This window comes from Trichosurus vulpecula, chromosome 4 (assembly GCF_011100635.1).
Source record: "Trichosurus vulpecula isolate mTriVul1 chromosome 4, mTriVul1.pri, whole genome shotgun sequence".
Classification (NCBI taxonomy): Eukaryota; Metazoa; Chordata; class Mammalia; order Diprotodontia; family Phalangeridae; genus Trichosurus; species Trichosurus vulpecula.
The window spans coordinates 100708689-100728555 of NC_050576.1; the positions used below are offsets into that span (position 1 = coordinate 100708689).

Here is a 19867-nt window from a genome sequence, read left to right on the forward strand (position 1 = left end):
TAATACATTCACTAACATTATTGAACTTCTCTTCTGATATCTCTTACTGATCCTTATTTCACATACAATTTTGAATAACAACTTGAAGTTATCTGATGTCCCAATTCACAGGACTAGAAGTTACAAATTAGAAACAAAGGCAGAGGGAGAACTATAAAAGTTAAACGCAATGAAAGCAGAAGTCACATCTGGCAGCCTAAAGAAAAAACTGAGAAGCACAGAATTGTATTATTGCAAAGCACAATAACAAATGTCCTAGTGATGACAACAGGTCATCAAGAAAAGGTTAAATTATGTTCATTATCCTGCCTAAGGTCCTACTTCAATGCTTCATTCCAGTGTGGAGGTGACACTGAATTCTCAAAGATTATACCAGTGAGCTCAAGGGAAAATGATAAAAAATATTTGATAATATGGCTTAAGTCTTTTCAGAAGCCTCATGTCATGCCTCAAGTGGCAGCTAAGGGGCACACTGGGTAGAGCACTGGGCCTAGAAATCAGTCAGAAAGATCTAAGTTCAAACCTAGCCTCAGACTCCTACTAGCTGGGTGACCCTGGACAAGTCACTTAAATTTGGCCTGTTTTCTCAACTGAAAAATGGAGATAGTAACACTTACCTCACAGGGATGCTGTGAGGATAAAATTAGATAATATCTGTAAAGCACTTAGCACAGGGCCTGGAACATACTAGACACGAAATAAAAAACATGTTCTCTTCCCCAGTGCATATTTATTACAGCATTTTCTGTCAAGCTAAAAAGGCTTTGGGTACAGTCTCAGGAACAGACAAGGAATATTATCTGGATGTTAACTTAGCTGAGAATGGCAAAGTTCATCGCCAGGAGGCTACAAAAACCAGTGAATCAAGGAAAAATTGAAAATAGCCCCCAATTCCGGTAGCCTTCCACTCCCACAGTGATAGTGGTGGAAAAGGGGTGGATGGTACTAAGACTCGAACAGTTTTTGATCAACTATAAACATCAATTGTAGACAGTCTAAATGTGAACTTTGTTCAATGACCAAAAAAAAACATTATTAGAAGAATTAAACTATATCAGTGTTGATAATTTCACAATAAATGAAACCAGAAGACAAAAAGAAATTGTACCCAAATTGAAGGATCACTCATGGATTCTCCTTGGAGAAGCAAACTAAGGAGCTGATTTCATTATGTACCCAAAGATAAGAGTAACTTCATTTTATGAAACACTGCATCATCCTACTATGTAGCAGTCACGATAATTGCAATTTATGCATCAACATATGTTGCACAGGATGAACAAGAAGAACTTCACAAGATGCTCCAGACCAAATCAACACACACTTTGATACATAGGGACATGGCACAGAGGAGAGTAGTGACAAATGTTTGAGAATATGGCTCAGGTTTGAGAAATTAAGGAGGCCAAAAGCTTATAGAATACTCAGAAGCCTCATATCCATGAAGAATGAACACTTTCCTCAATAAAAATAGGCAGGCATTCACAGATAATTTTCTACTGTAGTCCATATTGTTACAGCTGACTGAAAAGTGCAGAGAATCTAAAACTCTACTCTGCTTACTGATTATTTCAAAAAAAAAAAGCTTCTCATTCAATAGAGCATTAACAGTCTTATCTCTACTCCAATGAGGAGCACCTCATGCATATATTATGAACATAAAAGATTCCTTGACAGAGGGGCGGAACCAAGATGGCGGCCGGAAAGCAGGGACCAGCGTGAGCTCCCTGCCGAGTCCCTCCAAAAACCTATAAAAAAATGGCTCTGAACCAGTTCTAGAACTGCAGAACCCACAAAAGAGCAGAGGGAAGCAGGGCTCCAGCCCAGGACAGCCTGGGTGGTCTCTGGGTGAGGTCTACCCCATACGGAGCTGGGAGCTGGGAGTGGAGTGGAGCGGAGCAGAAACCAGCGGGAGGAGCGCGGACCAACCAGACCAAGAGCCGGGCAGAGCAGGCCCTAGCACGCTGAATCAGTGAGCTGCAGCAGTTACCAGACTTCTCAACCCAAAAACACCAAAGACAACAGAGAAGGTTAGTGGGAAAAGCTGCGGGAGTGGAAGGAGTTCGCAGTTCGGCTTCCAGCCCCGGGGGCGGTGGAGGTGGGGCAGCTACAGCTGCTGTTGCTTCTGGGAGGAATTAAGTGGCAGATCAGAGCAGGAGTGCACAGCCTGCTGAAGATTTAAGCCCAGTCCGGGTTCGGGGTTCTTGGGGAAGGAGCAGTGCTGGTGTAGCAGAGCTAGCGCATACCCCCCAAACGTGGAACATAGAACTCTTTAGTCTACAAGCAGTCATACCCCGCTGAAAAACTCAAGGGTCAAGTTAGTTGGTTGGGAATATGGCCAGGCAGCGAAAACACACCAAGATTCAGTCTCAGACTTTGCATTCGTTCTTTGGTGACAAAGAAGACCAAAACATACAGACAGAAGAAGTTAACAAAGTCAAAGAGCCTACAACAGAAACCTCCAAGAAAAACATGAACTGGTCCCAGGCCATGGAAGAGCTCAAAAAGGATTTGGAAAAGCAAGTTAGAGAAGTAGAGGAAAAACTGGGAAGAGAAATGAGAAGGATGCGAGAAAACCATGAAAAACAAGTCAATGACTTGCTAAAGGAGACCCAAAAAAATACTGAAAAATACACTGAAGAAAACAACACCTTAAAAAATAGACTAACTCAAATGGCAAAAGAGCTCCAAAAAGCCAATGAGGAGAAGAATGCCTTGAAAGGCAGAATTAGCCAAATGGAAAAGGAGGTCCAAAGGACCACTGAAGAAAATACTACTTTAAAAATTAGATTGGAGCAAGTGGAAGCTAGTGACTTGATGAGAAATCAAGATATTATAAAACAGAACCAAAGGAATGAAAAAATGGAAGACAATGTGAAATCTCATCGGAAAAACCACTGACCTGGAAAATAGATCCAGGAGAGAGAATTTAAAAATTATTGGACTACCTGAAAGCCATGATCAAAAAAAGAGCCTAGATATCATCTTTCAAGAAATTATCAAGGAGAACTGCCCTGATATTATAGAGCCACAGGGCAAAATAGAAATTGAAAGAATCCATCGATCGCCTCTTCAAATAGATCCCAAAAAGAAATCTCCCAGGAATATTGTCACCAAATTCCAGAGCTCCCAGATCAAGGAAAAAATACTGTAAGCAGCCAGAAAGAAACAATTTGAGTATTGTGGAAACACAATCAGAATAACCCAAGATCTGGCAGCTTCTACATTAAGAGATTGAAGGGCTTGGAATACGATATTCCGGAGGTCAATGGAGCTAGGATTAAAACCTAGAATCACCTACCCAGCAAAACTGAGTATCATGCTCCAAGGCAAAATATGGATTTTCAATAAAATAGAGGTCTTTCAAGCTTTCTCAGTGAAAAGACCAGAACTGAATAGAAAATTTGACTTTCAAACACAAGAATCAAGAGAAACATGAAAAGGTAATCAAGAAATAGAAATTGCAAGGGACTTACCAAAGTTGAACTGTTTTGTTTACATTCCTACATGGAAAGATGACATGTATGATTCATGAGACCTCAGTATTAGGGTAGCTGAAGGGAATATGCATATATATATGTTTATGTATATATATAAGTGAATGTGTATGCATGTATATCTATGTGTACATACATATATATAAAAGAGAGAGAAAGAGCAGACACAGGGTGAGTTGAAGATGAAGGGAAGATATCTAAAAGAAATAAAATCAAACTAAGGGATGAGAGAGCAACATACTGAGAGAGGGAAATAGGGAGAGATAGAATGGGGTGGATTATCTCACATAAAGGTGGCAAGAGGAAGCAGTTCTGTGGGAGGAGGAGAGAGGGCAGGTGAGGGGGGAATTAGTGAACCTTGCTCTCATCAGATTTGGCCTGAGGAGGGAATACCATACATACCCAATTGGGTATCTTACCCCACAGGAAAGAAGAGGGAGGAAGATAAAAAAAAAAGGGGGGGGGATGATGGAGGGGAGGGCAGATGGGGGTGGAGGTAATCAAAAACAAACACTTTCGAAAGGGGACAGGGTCAAGGGAGAAAATTCAATAAAGCGGGATGGGTTGGGAAGGAGCAAAATATAGTTAGTCTTTCACAACATGAGTATTGTGGAAGGGTTATACATAATGATACACATGTGGCCTATGTTGATTGCTTGACTTCTTAGGGAGGGTGGGTGGGAAGGGAAGAGGGGAGAGAATTTGGAACTCAAAGTTTTAAAAACAAATGTTCAAAAACAAAAAAAAAGTTTTTGCATGCAACTAGAAAATAAGATACACGGGCAATGGGGTGTAGAAATTTATCTTGCCCTACAAGAAAGGAAGGGAAAAGGGGATGGGAGGGGAGTGGGGTGATAGAGGGGAGGGCTGACTGGGGAATAGGGAAACCAGAATATATGCCATCTTGGAGTGGGTGGGAGGGTAGAAATGGGGAGAAAATTTGTAATTCAAACTCTTGTGAAAATGAATGCTGAAAACTAAATATGTTAAATAAATAAATTTAAATTAAAAAAAAAAAGATTCCTTGACAAAAGCAACCACAGAGATAATTGATTACAAATATCAAGCAAGAATGAAAATAAGGAAGTGCATGCTTGCCAAAGGTATTTGCAACTGACACTGAGGATGTATTATACAAGTGTCAAACAGAGGAGAGAGTCCCTACAGGTGGTAAGATCCTGCAGGTGTTACTATTTGCAGATGAAAATTTTCTGATTCCATCAAAGCTCAGAATCTTATCGGTTCTCCTAAAAAGACTCATGAATATTCAAGAGATTGAACCAACAAATCAATATAAGAAAAACTAAAATGCTTTCCCAGAAGTGCTGTATGATTATAAATCTGAGAACACTAAAAGCCACAAGGAATTAAAGGTGTGGGTGACCAAAGGAACAACAGGTGCAAATAGCCTATTTCACCTATGTGAAAAAAATTATCAGGGATATCACAAAGAAATCTATGATTGGAAAGAAAGCAAGTTAGTCATGAAGTCTGAGTAAAGGTTAACAGACAGAAAGTTCCAATGTTCCATTGATACCCTCAAAAACTAAAAAGGCTTGGGCGTAAAGAGGAAGGTCACTAAAACACTGGGTGGAAATGAAAACTAAAAATGATCTGAATGGGTAGAAATCTGTACCAATGGAGGGAATGCCCAAATAGAAAAGAGCAGAGATCCCATTTTCTATTAAAGTATCTTTTGGTTAAGGATGCGAGGAAATATTTAATATATTTTAGAGAAATTTCTATCAAAAATCATTATAATTTGAAAAAAGTTCTCAAGCTTGTAATGGTAAGCAATTATGTGAAATAGCTTTATTTCCTGATGATGATAATTTTCTGATAATGACAGCTAAATTAGGTGTTAGTATAGTTATACATGCTTTTTATACTGTAAGCAAGTGTATATTACACATATTTTATGTAATCTAAGAATAAATGCAGAAATGAGATAAGCCAATCAAGTTGTCAATTTAGATCCCCTTACAGATCATTTTATAGAGAGAAATGGTAAGTTGTTGAAGGATTTTAGAAACATTTGAGAATCTGTTTTTACCTGCATTTAATAAGATTAGACCTGTATTTTCTTCACTCTCTTAACCCTTACAGGTCTCCAAATAGCTTTCATCACTCTATAAATAATGGTCACTATTTTCCTTTATGTTTACTTTTATTTTTCTTACAAGTAGTTATTACATTATATATTCATTTTAATTACACATACATAAATTTTAAAAAATTTATACTATTTAATTTCCTCCTACTGAAACACATGGTCAAGTTATCAAATCCTGGCACAAATATTTACTCAGACTAATACAATTTACATTTACAAATTTTTCCCCACATAATTTAACTGTATTAAAATGCTCTGAAATACAAATTAATAAATTTGGTAGAAAAAATACCTGATGAATGTGAAGAATTCAGATTCCGAACTGGATGGACTTTTATATCTTGTAAACATCCAGAAATTCTCCTATTCTTCATCAAACTCCTGCTCCTGCAAAAAAGAAAAGCCACAAGGGGAGGAGCTATATCACGTTACATTCTTATAAAGCATCACTTTTTCTAAATGAATTTGGACATCTCATCAAATCTCCATTATGAAGAAGAAGAAGAAGAGGAGGAGGAGGAGGAGGAGGAGGAGGAGGAGGGGGAGGGGAAGGGGGACGGGGAGGAGGGGGAGGAGGAGGAGGAGGAGGAGGAGGAGGAGGAGGAGGAGGAGGAGGAGGAGGAGGAGGAGGAGGGGGAGGAGGAGGAGGAGGAGGAGTAACTCCACTTCCATGCTACCTCTTGTAATCTGGCTTCTGACCCCTCCAGTCTACTAAAATTACTATGAAAAGTCATGAATGAGCTTAGATGATCTGGAGCCATTTTCTCTTAGGCTGCCCTGCTCTTGGCTGGACTTCTTTGCTCACAGCTTTTGATAAGAGGCAATGATGTAAGGTCATAGGATCCTGAGAAATAGGCCTGGTTTTTGAGTTTGTTTTCTTCCATTTTAGTTGAAGAGATTAGAGCCTACAATCTCGCACCTACACCAGTAGAAGGAGTAACTCTTAAGTGACGTCTGGGTCTTATTTTCATGTTTATGAATTGGAAAACAAACTTAAAGTCTTATTAGAAGAAGTAAATATATTTTACGTCCTAGGACTTCTAAATTGGCATTGGTAGAATGCCTTTGAACACTTGAATAATTTAGAAGTATCATATTTGTAAAAATAGTAATAATAAATTGATTTTGGGCCTTAGCCTTATCTATGAAGATAAACCTTATCTATGAAGTTTTAGCCTTTTGCCAATGTTTATAACTGAAGTGCAAACTTCAGGAATGTTGGCATATAACGGAAATACCCACAGACTCTTAATGATGGCACTGCTACCTGGGATGAGATACTGTTGACAGTCAAATGTAAATGCTACCTTGTTGTTAAGTTAAAAAAATTTTGAAAGAAACTTGACAAGGAGCTTCTTTATTTTTAATGTGAATATAATTTTAATAGACTGCCATTGGAACAAAAACCATTTTCCTGTTTTAAAGTTGTAATATTGTTATATTATATATCAAAAGCCCTTAAGATTTTTATTTTTCCTATTCCTTCTAATATAGGATATGGTGAGATATAGAAAGAACCAGAAAGAGAATGTTTTTAGACCTCTATGTTCTTTAACACTTATGGAGAAACATTTAGATTTAGCTACTTTACATTTGGGCAAGTCAGTTTATCTCTTTGGGCCTCTGTTTCCATGTTTGTCAAATACATGGGTTAGGCTCCTAAAATTCCTTCCATTTGCTACTTTGACTTTTTGTTTAGATAGGAAATTGTCCTATCAACTCACTGAAGGAGAAAGGAACAGAGACATGGATATGCCAAAGCAACAGGCAAAGGAAAATGCTCACTTTTTTCCCTTTTCTCCAATATATTGCTTAGAATATAAGAGGTAATTTTAACATTAAACACACTCTAACTGCTAATTCTCAAAAGAAGAATTACAAAATATTACCAACAATATTACAAAAAACTAAAATCACTAATAGTAAGAGAAATGCAAATCAAATCACAGCAGATTGGCAAAAATGACAAAAGATGAGAATAATCAACATTGGAGGGGTTGTAGCTTTCCACAACCTGCTTCCTATCTTTATGGGGCCACTAATACATTCTGACAGAGCTGTGAATTGGATCAACTATTCCGGAAAACAATTTGGAACTATGTTAAGAAAGAATCTTGAATGTCCATTAGCTTTCACTCAGAGATTTCACTGCTAGTCATTTGATCCAAAGGTCAAAGATATGAGTCTAATACAACACAAAATAGGAGCATTTTTGGAAATAGTGAAGAAGTGGAAACAAAGCCGATGTATATCAACTGAGGAATGGATACACAGTGATATATGAATGTAATAGAATATTATTGCCCTCTAAGATATAATGAATGGCATCCCGTAAGATCGAGTAAGCCTTAGTACTCACACCTCATCAGTACCCTCTGTTCTTCTAACTGGAAGGGGGAGCCATGAGCCCAAAACCTCTAGTTAAAGAGGGGATCCAGGGCAGCCATACCCCACCACCCCTTTTTAGCCTTTTTTTTTGTATGTTGTCTTCTCTCATTAGACTGTAAATTCCTTAAGGTCAGGAACTGTCTTTCTTTTTTCTATTTGTATCACCAAATAGAACATAGCAGGTACTTAATAAATACTTATTGATTGGTTGATTGAATTGACAAAAAATAAAATAAACAGAATCAGACAAACAACAGACATAATGACTACAATATGAATGTGTAAAGAACAGCAACTTTAACAAAGCCGAAACTAAAGGGGGCATGATTAGGACAAAATCTGGCCTTGAATAACAGACAGAACTGCATCTCTTCTCCTTCACAGAGGTAGGAGACTATGGATGTAGAACCCTATATATACTGAGGACTTGAGTGCTGTATTGGTTAGCTCTGCTGAGTTGCTTTTCCCCCCTTTCCTTTCTATTCATTCTTATAGGAAATTGCTCTCTGGATGGAGGAGGGATATGATAGAAAATGAAGGCAATGTACAAACAAAAGATCAATAAAAATATAAAAATAACTGAAGCTGTAAAGTACTTAGAGACACCAAACAGAACTTCAAAGTTACAATTTCAGATGATGCCAAAAAAAAAATTAACTTGAATAAACCTAGAGAGACTGTTATCCTCTCCTTTGTAGGAGAAGCCCTTAAAGAGTGAATTTTCCAGTGCCCATGAGGGGCCCCCAAACTTTTCATGATCATTCTTATGATAATAACACTTGTTTAGAAGATAATTAGTTCATTTCATAGGTGTAGTCTGTGGCCATGAAATAGAAGTTGATGCTGAGTAGCTGACCAGTAAGGAGTTTGCTCCTACTGAATCTCAGAGTTCAAAAGGCCCTCAGACATATGACCTAATCTAAGAATATCCAGGACTTTTGGTCATCCAGCCTTTGCCCAAAGACCTCTAGTGATGGGAAATCTATTACTCTGGACATTTTTTTAGACAGTTCTAATTGTTAAGATGCCTTCTCTACTATCAAGACCAAATCTGCATATCTGCAACTCCCACTGAATGTTGCTAGCTCTATCCTCTTGGGCCCAGAGGAATAAATTTAATCTCTCTTCCACATGACAGCTCGAATTACACCAGAACCTACTAGATTTTTTCTATATCGCCTCAGGCAGGGAATTGTGTTTTATAAAATGGTCTCCAGTTGATAGAAATAATTTTTCTTTGAAATCTTTCACGTTGCTTTTAAATTCTCCTATGGTTTAGTTATCCAAGACACATTTATATCTATTTGGAACCTTTTCCCTTATTTTAGGACGTGCTCTATTTATCACCCAGATTTATAGTTTTGAGGGTATTCATATTATAATGGATAGTATTTAAGACTCTATAACTTAATAATGTAATATCATAGAGATGCCAAGTTTTGAAGAAAACTGGACTTAAAATAATAAGCATGGTTAATCTTTTATACTAAAACTAGATTTATGCTAGGCCATATAACTTCATAAAAGCAATGAAATACTATATTTTTGTGTTCCCCTTCAACCTGAATGGCAACCAATCTAATACTTAAAATTAACTACTGTAATTTGATTAGTTTTATAATATTCCTCATGAAATATGACCAGATAGCATGTAAAAAAAAAGTTCCTTTAAAACAAAGGAATGATCTGTATATAGGGGGAAAAGATAAAGTATTTACCTCCTTCTAGAAAATGAAGAGATTGTTGTATTTGCTAAATCAGGTTCCCATTCATCTTCTGGATCATAAAAGATATCTTCACCATTAATACTACTATTACTCTAAGGGAAATAAAAGGATTTATTCTAGTTAGTTTTTCTCCCTTAATTTTTCCTCCTGGTCTTTTCCATAGTACATTTCCTGCTTTCTGGCCATTGTCTTCATTCTCCTGCCATTGGAACCCAGGAATCTGCCCCTGAGACACTAAGATTTTGCCTTCTCTCATCTGGACCAGGCCTCCACATAACTTCATGACCATCTCTACATTGTAACACTACTTCACCTCACCCCCCTTTTTGGTTCCCCTTTATCTGTCATCTTCCCCCATTAGAATGTGAGCTCCTTGTAGGTAAGGCCTTAATTGCTTGTATTCCCAGTGTTTAGCACAGCGCCTGGCACACAGTAAATGCTTAATAAATGTTTGGTATATCTAATTCCATCCATCCCTTAACCAAAATCCCAATCCTACTAAATATGTTGTTAGTAGCTTTGGCATTTTTACAAGTTATAAAAGCTTTTAGAATAAGAAATATCAGACTAAGTATTTTCCTCCCTTTCCAAGAATAATATAACTAAATTAATTGATATTAAACTTTTCTCCAAACAAAAAATTTTATTAAAATTTCATACCTCATAAAGTTCTTTCATTGCTGCAAGTTTAGATTCAAACTTTTCCAGGCTCCAGAAAGTTGAGATTCCCAGTTTAATGTTACGAACCTGGACCTGAACAGAAGGCGCAGTACTATTTCTTTGGCTTGATATATCATGCCTGAATGGGGAAAAATAATAATAAAACACCCTTAAAAAACACAATATTTTAGGGAACATTTTCTTAACTAGAATAAGACAAAAAAAATCTGACAAAAACTCTTCTGTAATTAAACATTTGTGTAACAGCAAAAAAAATACTTAATATAAATTACATAAAGTCTGCAATACTGCACAAACTGCTGATTGAAAAACATCTCAATAAAGATAACATCCTATTTTAAATATCAGAAGATATGAATTAATCTTTTAGATTCATACTTTATTACTCTAATTATCTATGATCCTGCCAATTTGGAAGTTTCCTCCAATACTGGAGACTGCAACCCATCAGGGCACCTCTTGTCCATGTCCAACCCATAATTTCCTCTAAAGGATACACCCAACCTGCTGGGGGACCTTCCTCACTTTCTCTCGATTTCATGACGGAATCAGTAAAATGTTGTCTACCTATCCACACTTGTCTTCACCCCTGTGAGCAGATTGTCTTTTCTTCCTATTGTACTTTTCTTTGTGGACATCATTTACTCTTGTTCTGTCTCAGAGCCCCTCATTGCTTATATGTTGCAGCTTGTTCATACCCACCACGGGACTTCACTTCTTTTATGAATCAATATACTATTTTTCTAGGTCTTCCCATGAATAATTAAAAAGCAAAATAAAATTAATTGTTCTTTAAAAAATTTGCCTAGGATTTTTATATTACATTGATTTCTGGCTATATCCCTCCTCCTTTCTCCTCTGTCTAGTAAGCCATTGTCTATAACAGAGATTTAAAAAGCAGTTCAGCAAAACTAATACACATGTCAACAATGCCTCACAGTATATGCAATATTCCACATTTGGAGTCCCCACACCAGCCAATGTAACGAAGAGAAGGAAGAACATTTTTTCAACTCTTTTCTGGAGTCAAGATTAGTTATTATAATTACATAGTAATCAGGTTTGTTTAGAACAACTGTTCTTAACACAAACCTTGGGAACAAAATGCTTACAGAGATATTTCAGGGATTTCAAGAGCTTAGTACTGATACCTTCTCTTGCCTAACCAACAATACAAAGCTAGTTCACCAAGCAAATCTCCTCTGGACTACCATGGTTGGCTTCTCTGCTGTTTCTCATTAAATACAAAAATATAGTCTTCACAAAGTTTTGGTGTGGTTTCTATACATTAAAATGTTAGAAATCTCCAGATAATTGTAGAAAACATGATTAAAGTTGAAAGTTGGAAGGAAGAGGGTTGACAAGGATAGAAGGCATTTTACAGTCAACAAATATATCACTCACCTACAAAAAACATAACACTTTCTTAATTTGTTGCTAATGGTGTTGGCTTCTTGGATCATCATTGAGAGCTTCATGAAATTCCAATTAGGCTGAACTAATGCAAAACAAAAATAATAAACTAAGTAAGAATAAGTAAATATGTTTCTCTAAGAACAGCCAAATTTCCAAAAAGTTACTAGAATTTTCAGGTACTTACTAGTAATAACTGACATTTACATAACATTGCACATTAAAGTACTTCATATGCATTATTTCATTTGGGTCTCACAACCCACTTGGGTACAAGTATCATTATCCCCATTTTAAAGATGAGGAAACTGAGGCTAAGAGCAGTTAAACGATTTGCTTATATAGGCACACAGCTAGTACGTTTCAGAAGCTGGATTAAAATCCAAATCTTTCCTATTTTGAATTCAGTACTCTATCCATTATGCATACTGCTTCTCTCTTTAACGTTACAGTGTAGATGATAAGATGCATGGTTGAAGGACAGATGTATTTAGATCCCAAACTTTACTTATCTATGTAAAGGTCATAGTTTCCCTAGTAAAACATGAACAGCTTGTAGGGCAAGCAGTATCCTAGGCATTTGCACACTGCCTTACACATATATTCATTTTTATCAGGTAATATTTAGCTTTACACCAACATTCTCCATCACTCACTTGTTAACATTTTATCCTTGTTATTCAGATTCTGTTGTAGAATCTGTACTTCTTTAACAATTTTCTGCTTCTCAGCCTCCAAAGCTTCAAGAATCTTTGCATGCCGAACAGTGTGATCTTCTAAGGCCTAAATAATATCCATTTATATAGATCCATCCAAGAGATAAAGCAAAAAACAAAACAAAATATGCAAACATACTGATAACACTTATATTTATGACTAAACTTTGCTTTGTAGCATATTAATTTAAGTTATAAAATTGTACCAAATTGCCCATATTTTTGTTTTATAACATTTTGTTTTATAAAAAATGCATTGTTTTTATGGCATAAGTTTAACTTTTTCCATCTAAAAATTTTGATGGAAAGTAAGAAATCTGCTCATGAACACATATGATCAGAAGCATTAGTAATCAAGGAAAAGGCATCATTTCAGAGATTATTTTAAGAACACCTCTTGTATATCTCTATTTTTCTCCACTCATATTGCCACCACTCTAGGTAAAACCAAGCCCTAATCACCTTTCACGTGTACTAGGAATTAGACTCCCAGCCTCAAGTCTACCCCATTTCAATCCATCCTCCTCACAGCTGCCAAAGTGATCTTCCTAAAGCAAATGTCTAGCCATGTCACCTACCCCACTCTCCTGATACAAATTCTAATGGCTCCTTATTTCCTCTGGAACCAAATATAATAATAATAAAATAATAATAAAAATAAAATATAATATAATCAAATATAAACTTTTCTATTTGGCATTTAAAGCTCTTTACAACCTGGCCCCTTCCTATTTTTCAAGTTTGAAATATATGACTTTATTCCGCTCCATACATTATCTGGTCCATTCATACAGGCCTCTTTGCTGTTCTTCACACATAACACTTCCTTCTCTGCTTTAATACTTTTATACTGGCTCTCCCCCATGCCTGGAAAGCTCTCCCTAATAAACTCTACCTCATGGAATCTTCAGATTTCTTTAAGACTCATCTCAAGCACTATCTCCTCCAGAAGGCCTTTCCCAGTCCACCCAGATGCTACTTTACAGCTCTACTCCATCTACTCTGAATACATCTTGTGGATGTATATGATGTCTCCACGTAAGAATACAAGCTCCTTGAGGGCAAGAACTGTTTTTACTTTGTTTCCCCAATGCTTAGCACAGTGCTTTGTATATGGTAACCACTTAAATGCTTGTTGATTGACAGATAACATGAAAAAAATTCTAATCTGTCACAAACTAAATTTTCAAGACAGATATGATTCCATCCTTCTCTATTAGAAAGTATTCTAGTATTATTAAGGTTTTCACCAAATGATTGGTATTTTAGAGATTGGTAGCAAAAGAAGCCACTATCTGTGAAAGGCACAATATTCCTCAGTTATTTAGATTATTTGGAATCTTTGTCAAATAGTTCAACTGTGCTTAGTATTAGGAAGCAACCTGTAATGCTTTCTGCTTTGAAGAGGAAGAACAGAAAGAAAAAAAAGAAATGAACTGCACAGTAGTCAGTCTATCTAGCTAAATCTCAGCTACTAATCCACACCTTAAATATTTCAACCAGAACTGAAAGGCAGGGGAAATGAGAAGAAAGAGACCTACTAAATCTAGAGGTGAAATGATATGAGAATGAGGTATGAAATCAATCATGCAGGTGTGGGGGTAACCCTAATGGCTCTGTCCTACTGGCTCTGAAATCTAAGAACAATGGGAGAAAGAAGGCACCTACCAGAACAAATTTAGCCTGACCAGAAGGTACTTTCTCACTTATGTGCCTGTATTTTTACACCTCTTTGCAAACCTTTCAAAAATCATCTTCTTTCAAGATCCCAACAGCAGGAAAAAACAGCTAATGTTTTCCTTATGACTGATCAGACAAGCTAGTTATGGTTTGGAGATTACCTGTTTTGTAGCCAAAGTCTCCATTTCTAATCGCTTCTTATTAACATGGACTTTCTGTTCAAGATGCTGTTTTGCTTTTTCTAATTCCTGTATTTTGTCATTAGCCTTCTGATTATTTATTTCTTGCATTTTCTTCCTCTCAGATTCTTCTTTCTTATAAGGAACAACAACACAACCAGAGAACACAATGAATACCATCTTCAAAGCCATGATCCACGTCCAGCAGAGGGATGATGGGTTAGGAAGGTGGATGACATGAGTCCAAACCCTCAATCAGAGACTTTGGGTAAAGCATTTAACCTCAGTGACCTTGGCTTCAAACTAGATCAAAGTTTCCAACTAAAATCAAAACCTTAGTCAATGCATAAAAGACTTATGTTTACTAATAGGAAAGTTACCATATCAATACAACTTAGAATAAAAATTGAATAAATAACTAGAAATACTTTTAATGCTTTTAATTTTTAGGACCATCCCCTTTGAAATGAGTCTTTGGAATCCCAGAGAATTGGAGGGTCAGATTACAACTACTACCAAAATCTCAGAGTACACATATTTTCTTTGCATTTTTTTCTTCTGTCCAAAGCAATGACTTTCTCTGCTGCCATTCCTCCCTCAGCAGAGAGAACATAGGTGTAAAACCCCTTGCCCCACAGACCCATTATTTGCCCAGGGTCCCCTGTACCCACACTCACACTGTCAGCGTAAGGTTCTGGTAAACACTAAAAGTAAACTAATACTTCTTTTTACCAGTTCTGTTTCCAGGGCTTTTATTTTACTTTCATAGGCAGCTCTTTGAGAAGACAACTCTTGCTGAGCCATTTCTTTTGCAATCTGGATTCCTTGCATCATTTCTTCCTTAGCTTTTAACCGTGCCTCTTCTATTTCTGCTTCAAGTCTATAAAGTGGCAAGAAATTTATAGTATTCATTTTCTAACATTTCTGTTTGCCATGAAATAGTTCCAAACCATGGTCAAATGTTTCCTATTGAAGAATTATTTTTATCTAAAAATTTTAACTATGACAACCTTGTATTTATTATATATAAATGCAATTTTATGCCAGAAGGAAATTTGCTCTCATTCTTTAATATACATATATTTTACAGGAAAAAAAACTGATAATAGTTGCAACAAAAATTCCACGTGAAAATCCATAACATCAAAGTCAACTTTTGGTTATAACTTAAGAAAATAAAAACTCCGAAATGTAATGAAATTTAAATGATGATGGGGCTATTATAATGCTCTAATTCATTATATTTCAAGTTACCTCTTATAATTTGGCTTGATAGATGAAACTGTAATACAAAATAATTTTAAAGGTCTTAGAATTTGCTTCCTTGCCTCTATGTGAAAAAATAGGCTCTCTTTTTTCTTCTTCAGGTTTTAGTAAAGGCAGAGCAAAGAAATTAAAGAATAAGAAGGCCAGTAGACAGAGGCAAAAACAGTGTCAGACTTTCTTAAAGAGCACCACGGATAGTAGGATAAGTCTACTTTAAACCAGAGATGCAACAGAGTGTATATATAGTCACTATAGTATCTTATTTATCTATCTGGACTATCCTAATCAAATCTACTAAGGACTAATTCTTTTTGATAGCTGCTGCTATTTCTACTACTGTAAGAAGGGACAGGCAAGAAACCAGAGAAATGCACACGCAGAGGTAAAGCTATTTTTAAGTCTAGAGAAAAACTATGTCCTTACCAACTAGCAGAAAAAAACTGAATACTAGAAGGCTGCAGGATGTATCCTCATATAGCTAGTGTTTATTTCTGTGAATACAGAATTTGACACCTAACACTATCAACAGCAATACTTACTGTGATCTCTGAGCCATAAGCAATTCATTTTTTGCAAACTCAAAGTCTTTTGGACCATCATTTGAAAGAACAGACCCACAAAGTGATATTTTTCCTTTCTGTACTTCTACTGGATGATTAAATCTAAAATAATGATCTCCACCAAGAATGACCCGATCACCCTTTAAAAAAAAAGGCACATGTTTACTAAGTGAGATTACTTGGATGTTGGGGGGTAATTAAGAAGAGGGAAAAGATCAACTTAGAAAAATGAGGGAGGGTAAATCATGTCCAACAATTTTAAAGTTTACTAAAAATTTCACAGCAATGTTAGATTTTTTAGACACAAGATTCATTTCAAACATTTTAAAATATATAAAGAAATTAATTTTTATATCAATTAACTTACATGATGAAGAATTGTGGATTCTGAAATATGTTTTCCATTTACATATGTTTTTGCATCTCCTAGTGGAATAATACTAACTGTTCCATCAAAATTTTCAATAATACTATTAAAATAAAAAAGCAAAATTATTACAAGTGTAAGACACACAAAAGAGAAAAGAAAGTTGACTATTACAATTAGGCTTCTCCTTGCAGAATTAAAGTCCATGTTTAAAACTTTAAAGTAATGTCAAAGTCAATACATATTTGCATGAAGAAACTCTTTAATTAAGCATTGCCTTGCTATATTAGAAATATTTTTAATCATGATATGCAAGGAAAAAATTAGACCCAGTTAAGAAGACTATACATAAGAAACAATTCTGTAATCAGCAAATTAGAAAACTATAGGGCTTATGGCAAGACTCTTTACTGGCATTCCAAAACATTTTCACTAGGACCAAAATCTAGAGTATTTTCAACATAAATACAAAAATTCATAAAGTGAACTAAACTTTCTTTTAATTTATGCCTTTGGTATATATATACACATACACACACATACATATATTTTTCCCCCAAAATAAACTAAGTTGCACAGTGCTGGCATGGAAGAGGAAAGGGTCATGGTAATGGTTGAGATGGGTCAGGCCTAGAGATGCAGCTGAGGGCCCCCCACCCCCACATGCAGTGAGGAGATATTTACAAAAAGACAATGAAAATGACCCTGATGAAGATCAAGGAGAGATGAATGAGCAGGAAGATGAACTTGAAGATGAGCCAAATGTGGTAAAAGACCACAAGGATCTGGAGAAGTCATCCCATCTCTTTGGCATGTTGTCATCTTAAAAACAGGTCTGGATATTTCAAGAAACAAATTTATTTCCTTTTAGTTTATTTAAAGGATACCTTTTCCTAGAACAGGGCTGTGCAACCTTAGGTTTTTATTGAAACAATAGAAAATATATTTTGATTTGCCATTTTAGCGAGAGCTCTGTGGCACCTCAGCTTCGTTTACTAAAGCATTTATGTAAATTTCTATGCTTGTAGGAGGGCCACATAAATCGAACTGTGGGACCCATTTTGGGCAGCCCTGTCCTAGAATATCAATGTAACATCCTTTGCAAAACATGCATGAATTTGCACTATTCATGTATATAAGATAGTACTCTAAAGGATGCTAAACAGTACTGACAAAAAGGACAGTAGAGAACTATCTCTGATGGATTAGCTCTCCTATGACATATCCTCAAAAGTCATGTAGGGATTCCCAAGATAATAAAAGATAAAAAACAGGATAGCCAGGGGTGTGTGTGTGTGTGTGTGTGTGTGTGTGTGTGTGTGTGAACATTTTAAAGTATAACCATTTTATAGATTTTAAAAATTAAAATGAAAGTCTCAACAGTTAAAAACTTTTTTTAAAGATATTGTTTTTGTGAAATAACATACCAGTGATCATCAGCAATTAGCACCCCTGATAACTGAATATCATGACCTGAGTTTGGTTTGTACTTTCCAACAGTAGTCTTTCCTTCTTTTATCATATAGAGTAGCATCTCTGATAGTTGTGGATCTTCATTGAGATTGACAAGGTTTGGTAAACGGTTATCCATTTTGAATGTAATTCCTGCTTTCTAGGTAAATTCATTTAAAAAAGGAATTTAATTAGATGCAACAATGTTTCTACTTGTTTAAAATGAAAATTCTACCTTTTGAGCTGCAGTCACATGTCCCCAACTGTCCATAAGATCTCAAATTCCAAAAGTTCAAGATGGAACTCATCATCTTTCCCCCAAAACCCACCTTTATCCCAAACTTCTCTATTTGTATCAAAGGTACCACCATAGTCACCCTGGTTCAGAACCTTCATGTTCTGCGTGACGCCTGACCAAAAGCCAATTGGTTGCCATTTTTTTTTCATTCCTTCCTCCATAGCATCTCTCAAAAACATGCCCTTCTTTTCATCACATAGCCACTACCTGAACCCACGTAATCTCTTGCCTGTACTATTTCAATGATTTCCTAACTGGCCATTCTGCCTCAAGCCTCTCTGCACTCCAATCCATCCTCCACACAGCTGCCAAAGTGATTTCCTAAAGTACTGGTCTGTCTATGTCACTACCCTACTCAATGTTCTCCATTAGCTTCTTATTGCCACTAGGCCCAAATACAAGCTCCTATTTTGTTTTTAAAGCCCTTGCTAGCCTTAGCGTATATGACTCCCCGTTCCCTACTCTATGGTCCAACCAAACTGACCTTCTTGCTGTTCCTCATACATGACTCTCTATCCTGATCTCGGCACCTTTGTACCCCACACCTGCAATGTATTCCCATTTTGCCTTTGCCTCTCAGAATCTCATTTCCTTCAAAAGTCTGTTCAAGAGTCTGCCTCTACATGAAGCCTTTCTACTTCCCCCAGCAGCTACTGCCCTGGCCCCTATATTTACTTTGTGTATACATATTGTCTCTCCTGATAGTCCTTGCCCTCAAAACAAGTGCCATTCCATTTTTAATCTTTGCATCCTAAGCACAGTTGTTGGCACACTCTATGCACTTAAAAATGTTTGTTAATTAAGGAACATAATGAGTACTAACAATCTGCATGAAACTTCAAAATAGAATAAAAACATAATCTATAATCCTCTCCCCTTTATTTCTCCATTACTCTTTTCCCCCTCTATTACTCTTAATGGCATCATCATTACCCTAGTTACCCATTTTAAAGAATGTTAAAGTTATTTTTGACTCCTCTTTCCCCTAGCACTACACCGACCCCCACTCCTACACTTGACATACCAAGTCCTATCAATTCTTCCTTTCTAACATCTCTTACATGCATTCCTTCCCTTTTATTCCCACTGCCACCACCCTAGATTACATAGTCATTTCATGCCTAGACTATGCTAATAGCCACTTTACTGACTGGTCTTCCAGCTTTCAATCTCCCACCCCTCCAAAACCAACTTGTAAATTTCTGACTGATTAATTTTCATAGTTTACAGCTCTGAGATAATCTTGGTCCCCTTGCAACTCACAAACCTTCAGTGTCTACAGCCTACAGTGTCTACAGATTTAATGTTTAAGTGTTCCAATTTTATCTCCTACTACTGCCCAACACAAACCCTCAGCCAAAGTATCCACCAACCAAAAGGCTATACCTTTTTCCCCTTTTCAAGTATTCTCCTCACTCTCTTACCAGCAAAATCCAACCCAAATTTTAAGGCCCGGCTCAAATCCCACTTTCTCCACAATTCTTTCCCTGGGGGTAGTTAACTTTAAATAGAATTGATCTCTCCCTCCTC

General features: G+C 36.4%; 1 protein-coding gene across 1 annotated transcript in view; it reads right to left on the reverse strand.

Moving 5' to 3' along the window:
* The window catches only part of KIF14 (kinesin family member 14), a 60250-nt gene that overhangs the window by 19262 nt on the left and 21121 nt on the right, over positions 1-19867 (reverse strand). The window contains exons 13-22 of the mRNA XM_036756597.1: positions 18015-18199; positions 16588-16690; positions 16200-16360; positions 15127-15274; positions 14377-14529; positions 12476-12602; positions 11811-11904; positions 10386-10524; positions 9717-9817; positions 5903-5997 (exon numbers count right to left, since the gene is read on the reverse strand). Coding sequence (XP_036612492.1) covers positions 5903-5997; positions 9717-9817; positions 10386-10524; positions 11811-11904; positions 12476-12602; positions 14377-14529; positions 15127-15274; positions 16200-16360; positions 16588-16690; positions 18015-18199 — 1306 coding nt within the window. The remainder of the gene's footprint in view (positions 1-5902; positions 5998-9716; positions 9818-10385; positions 10525-11810; positions 11905-12475; positions 12603-14376; positions 14530-15126; positions 15275-16199; positions 16361-16587; positions 16691-18014; positions 18200-19867) is intronic.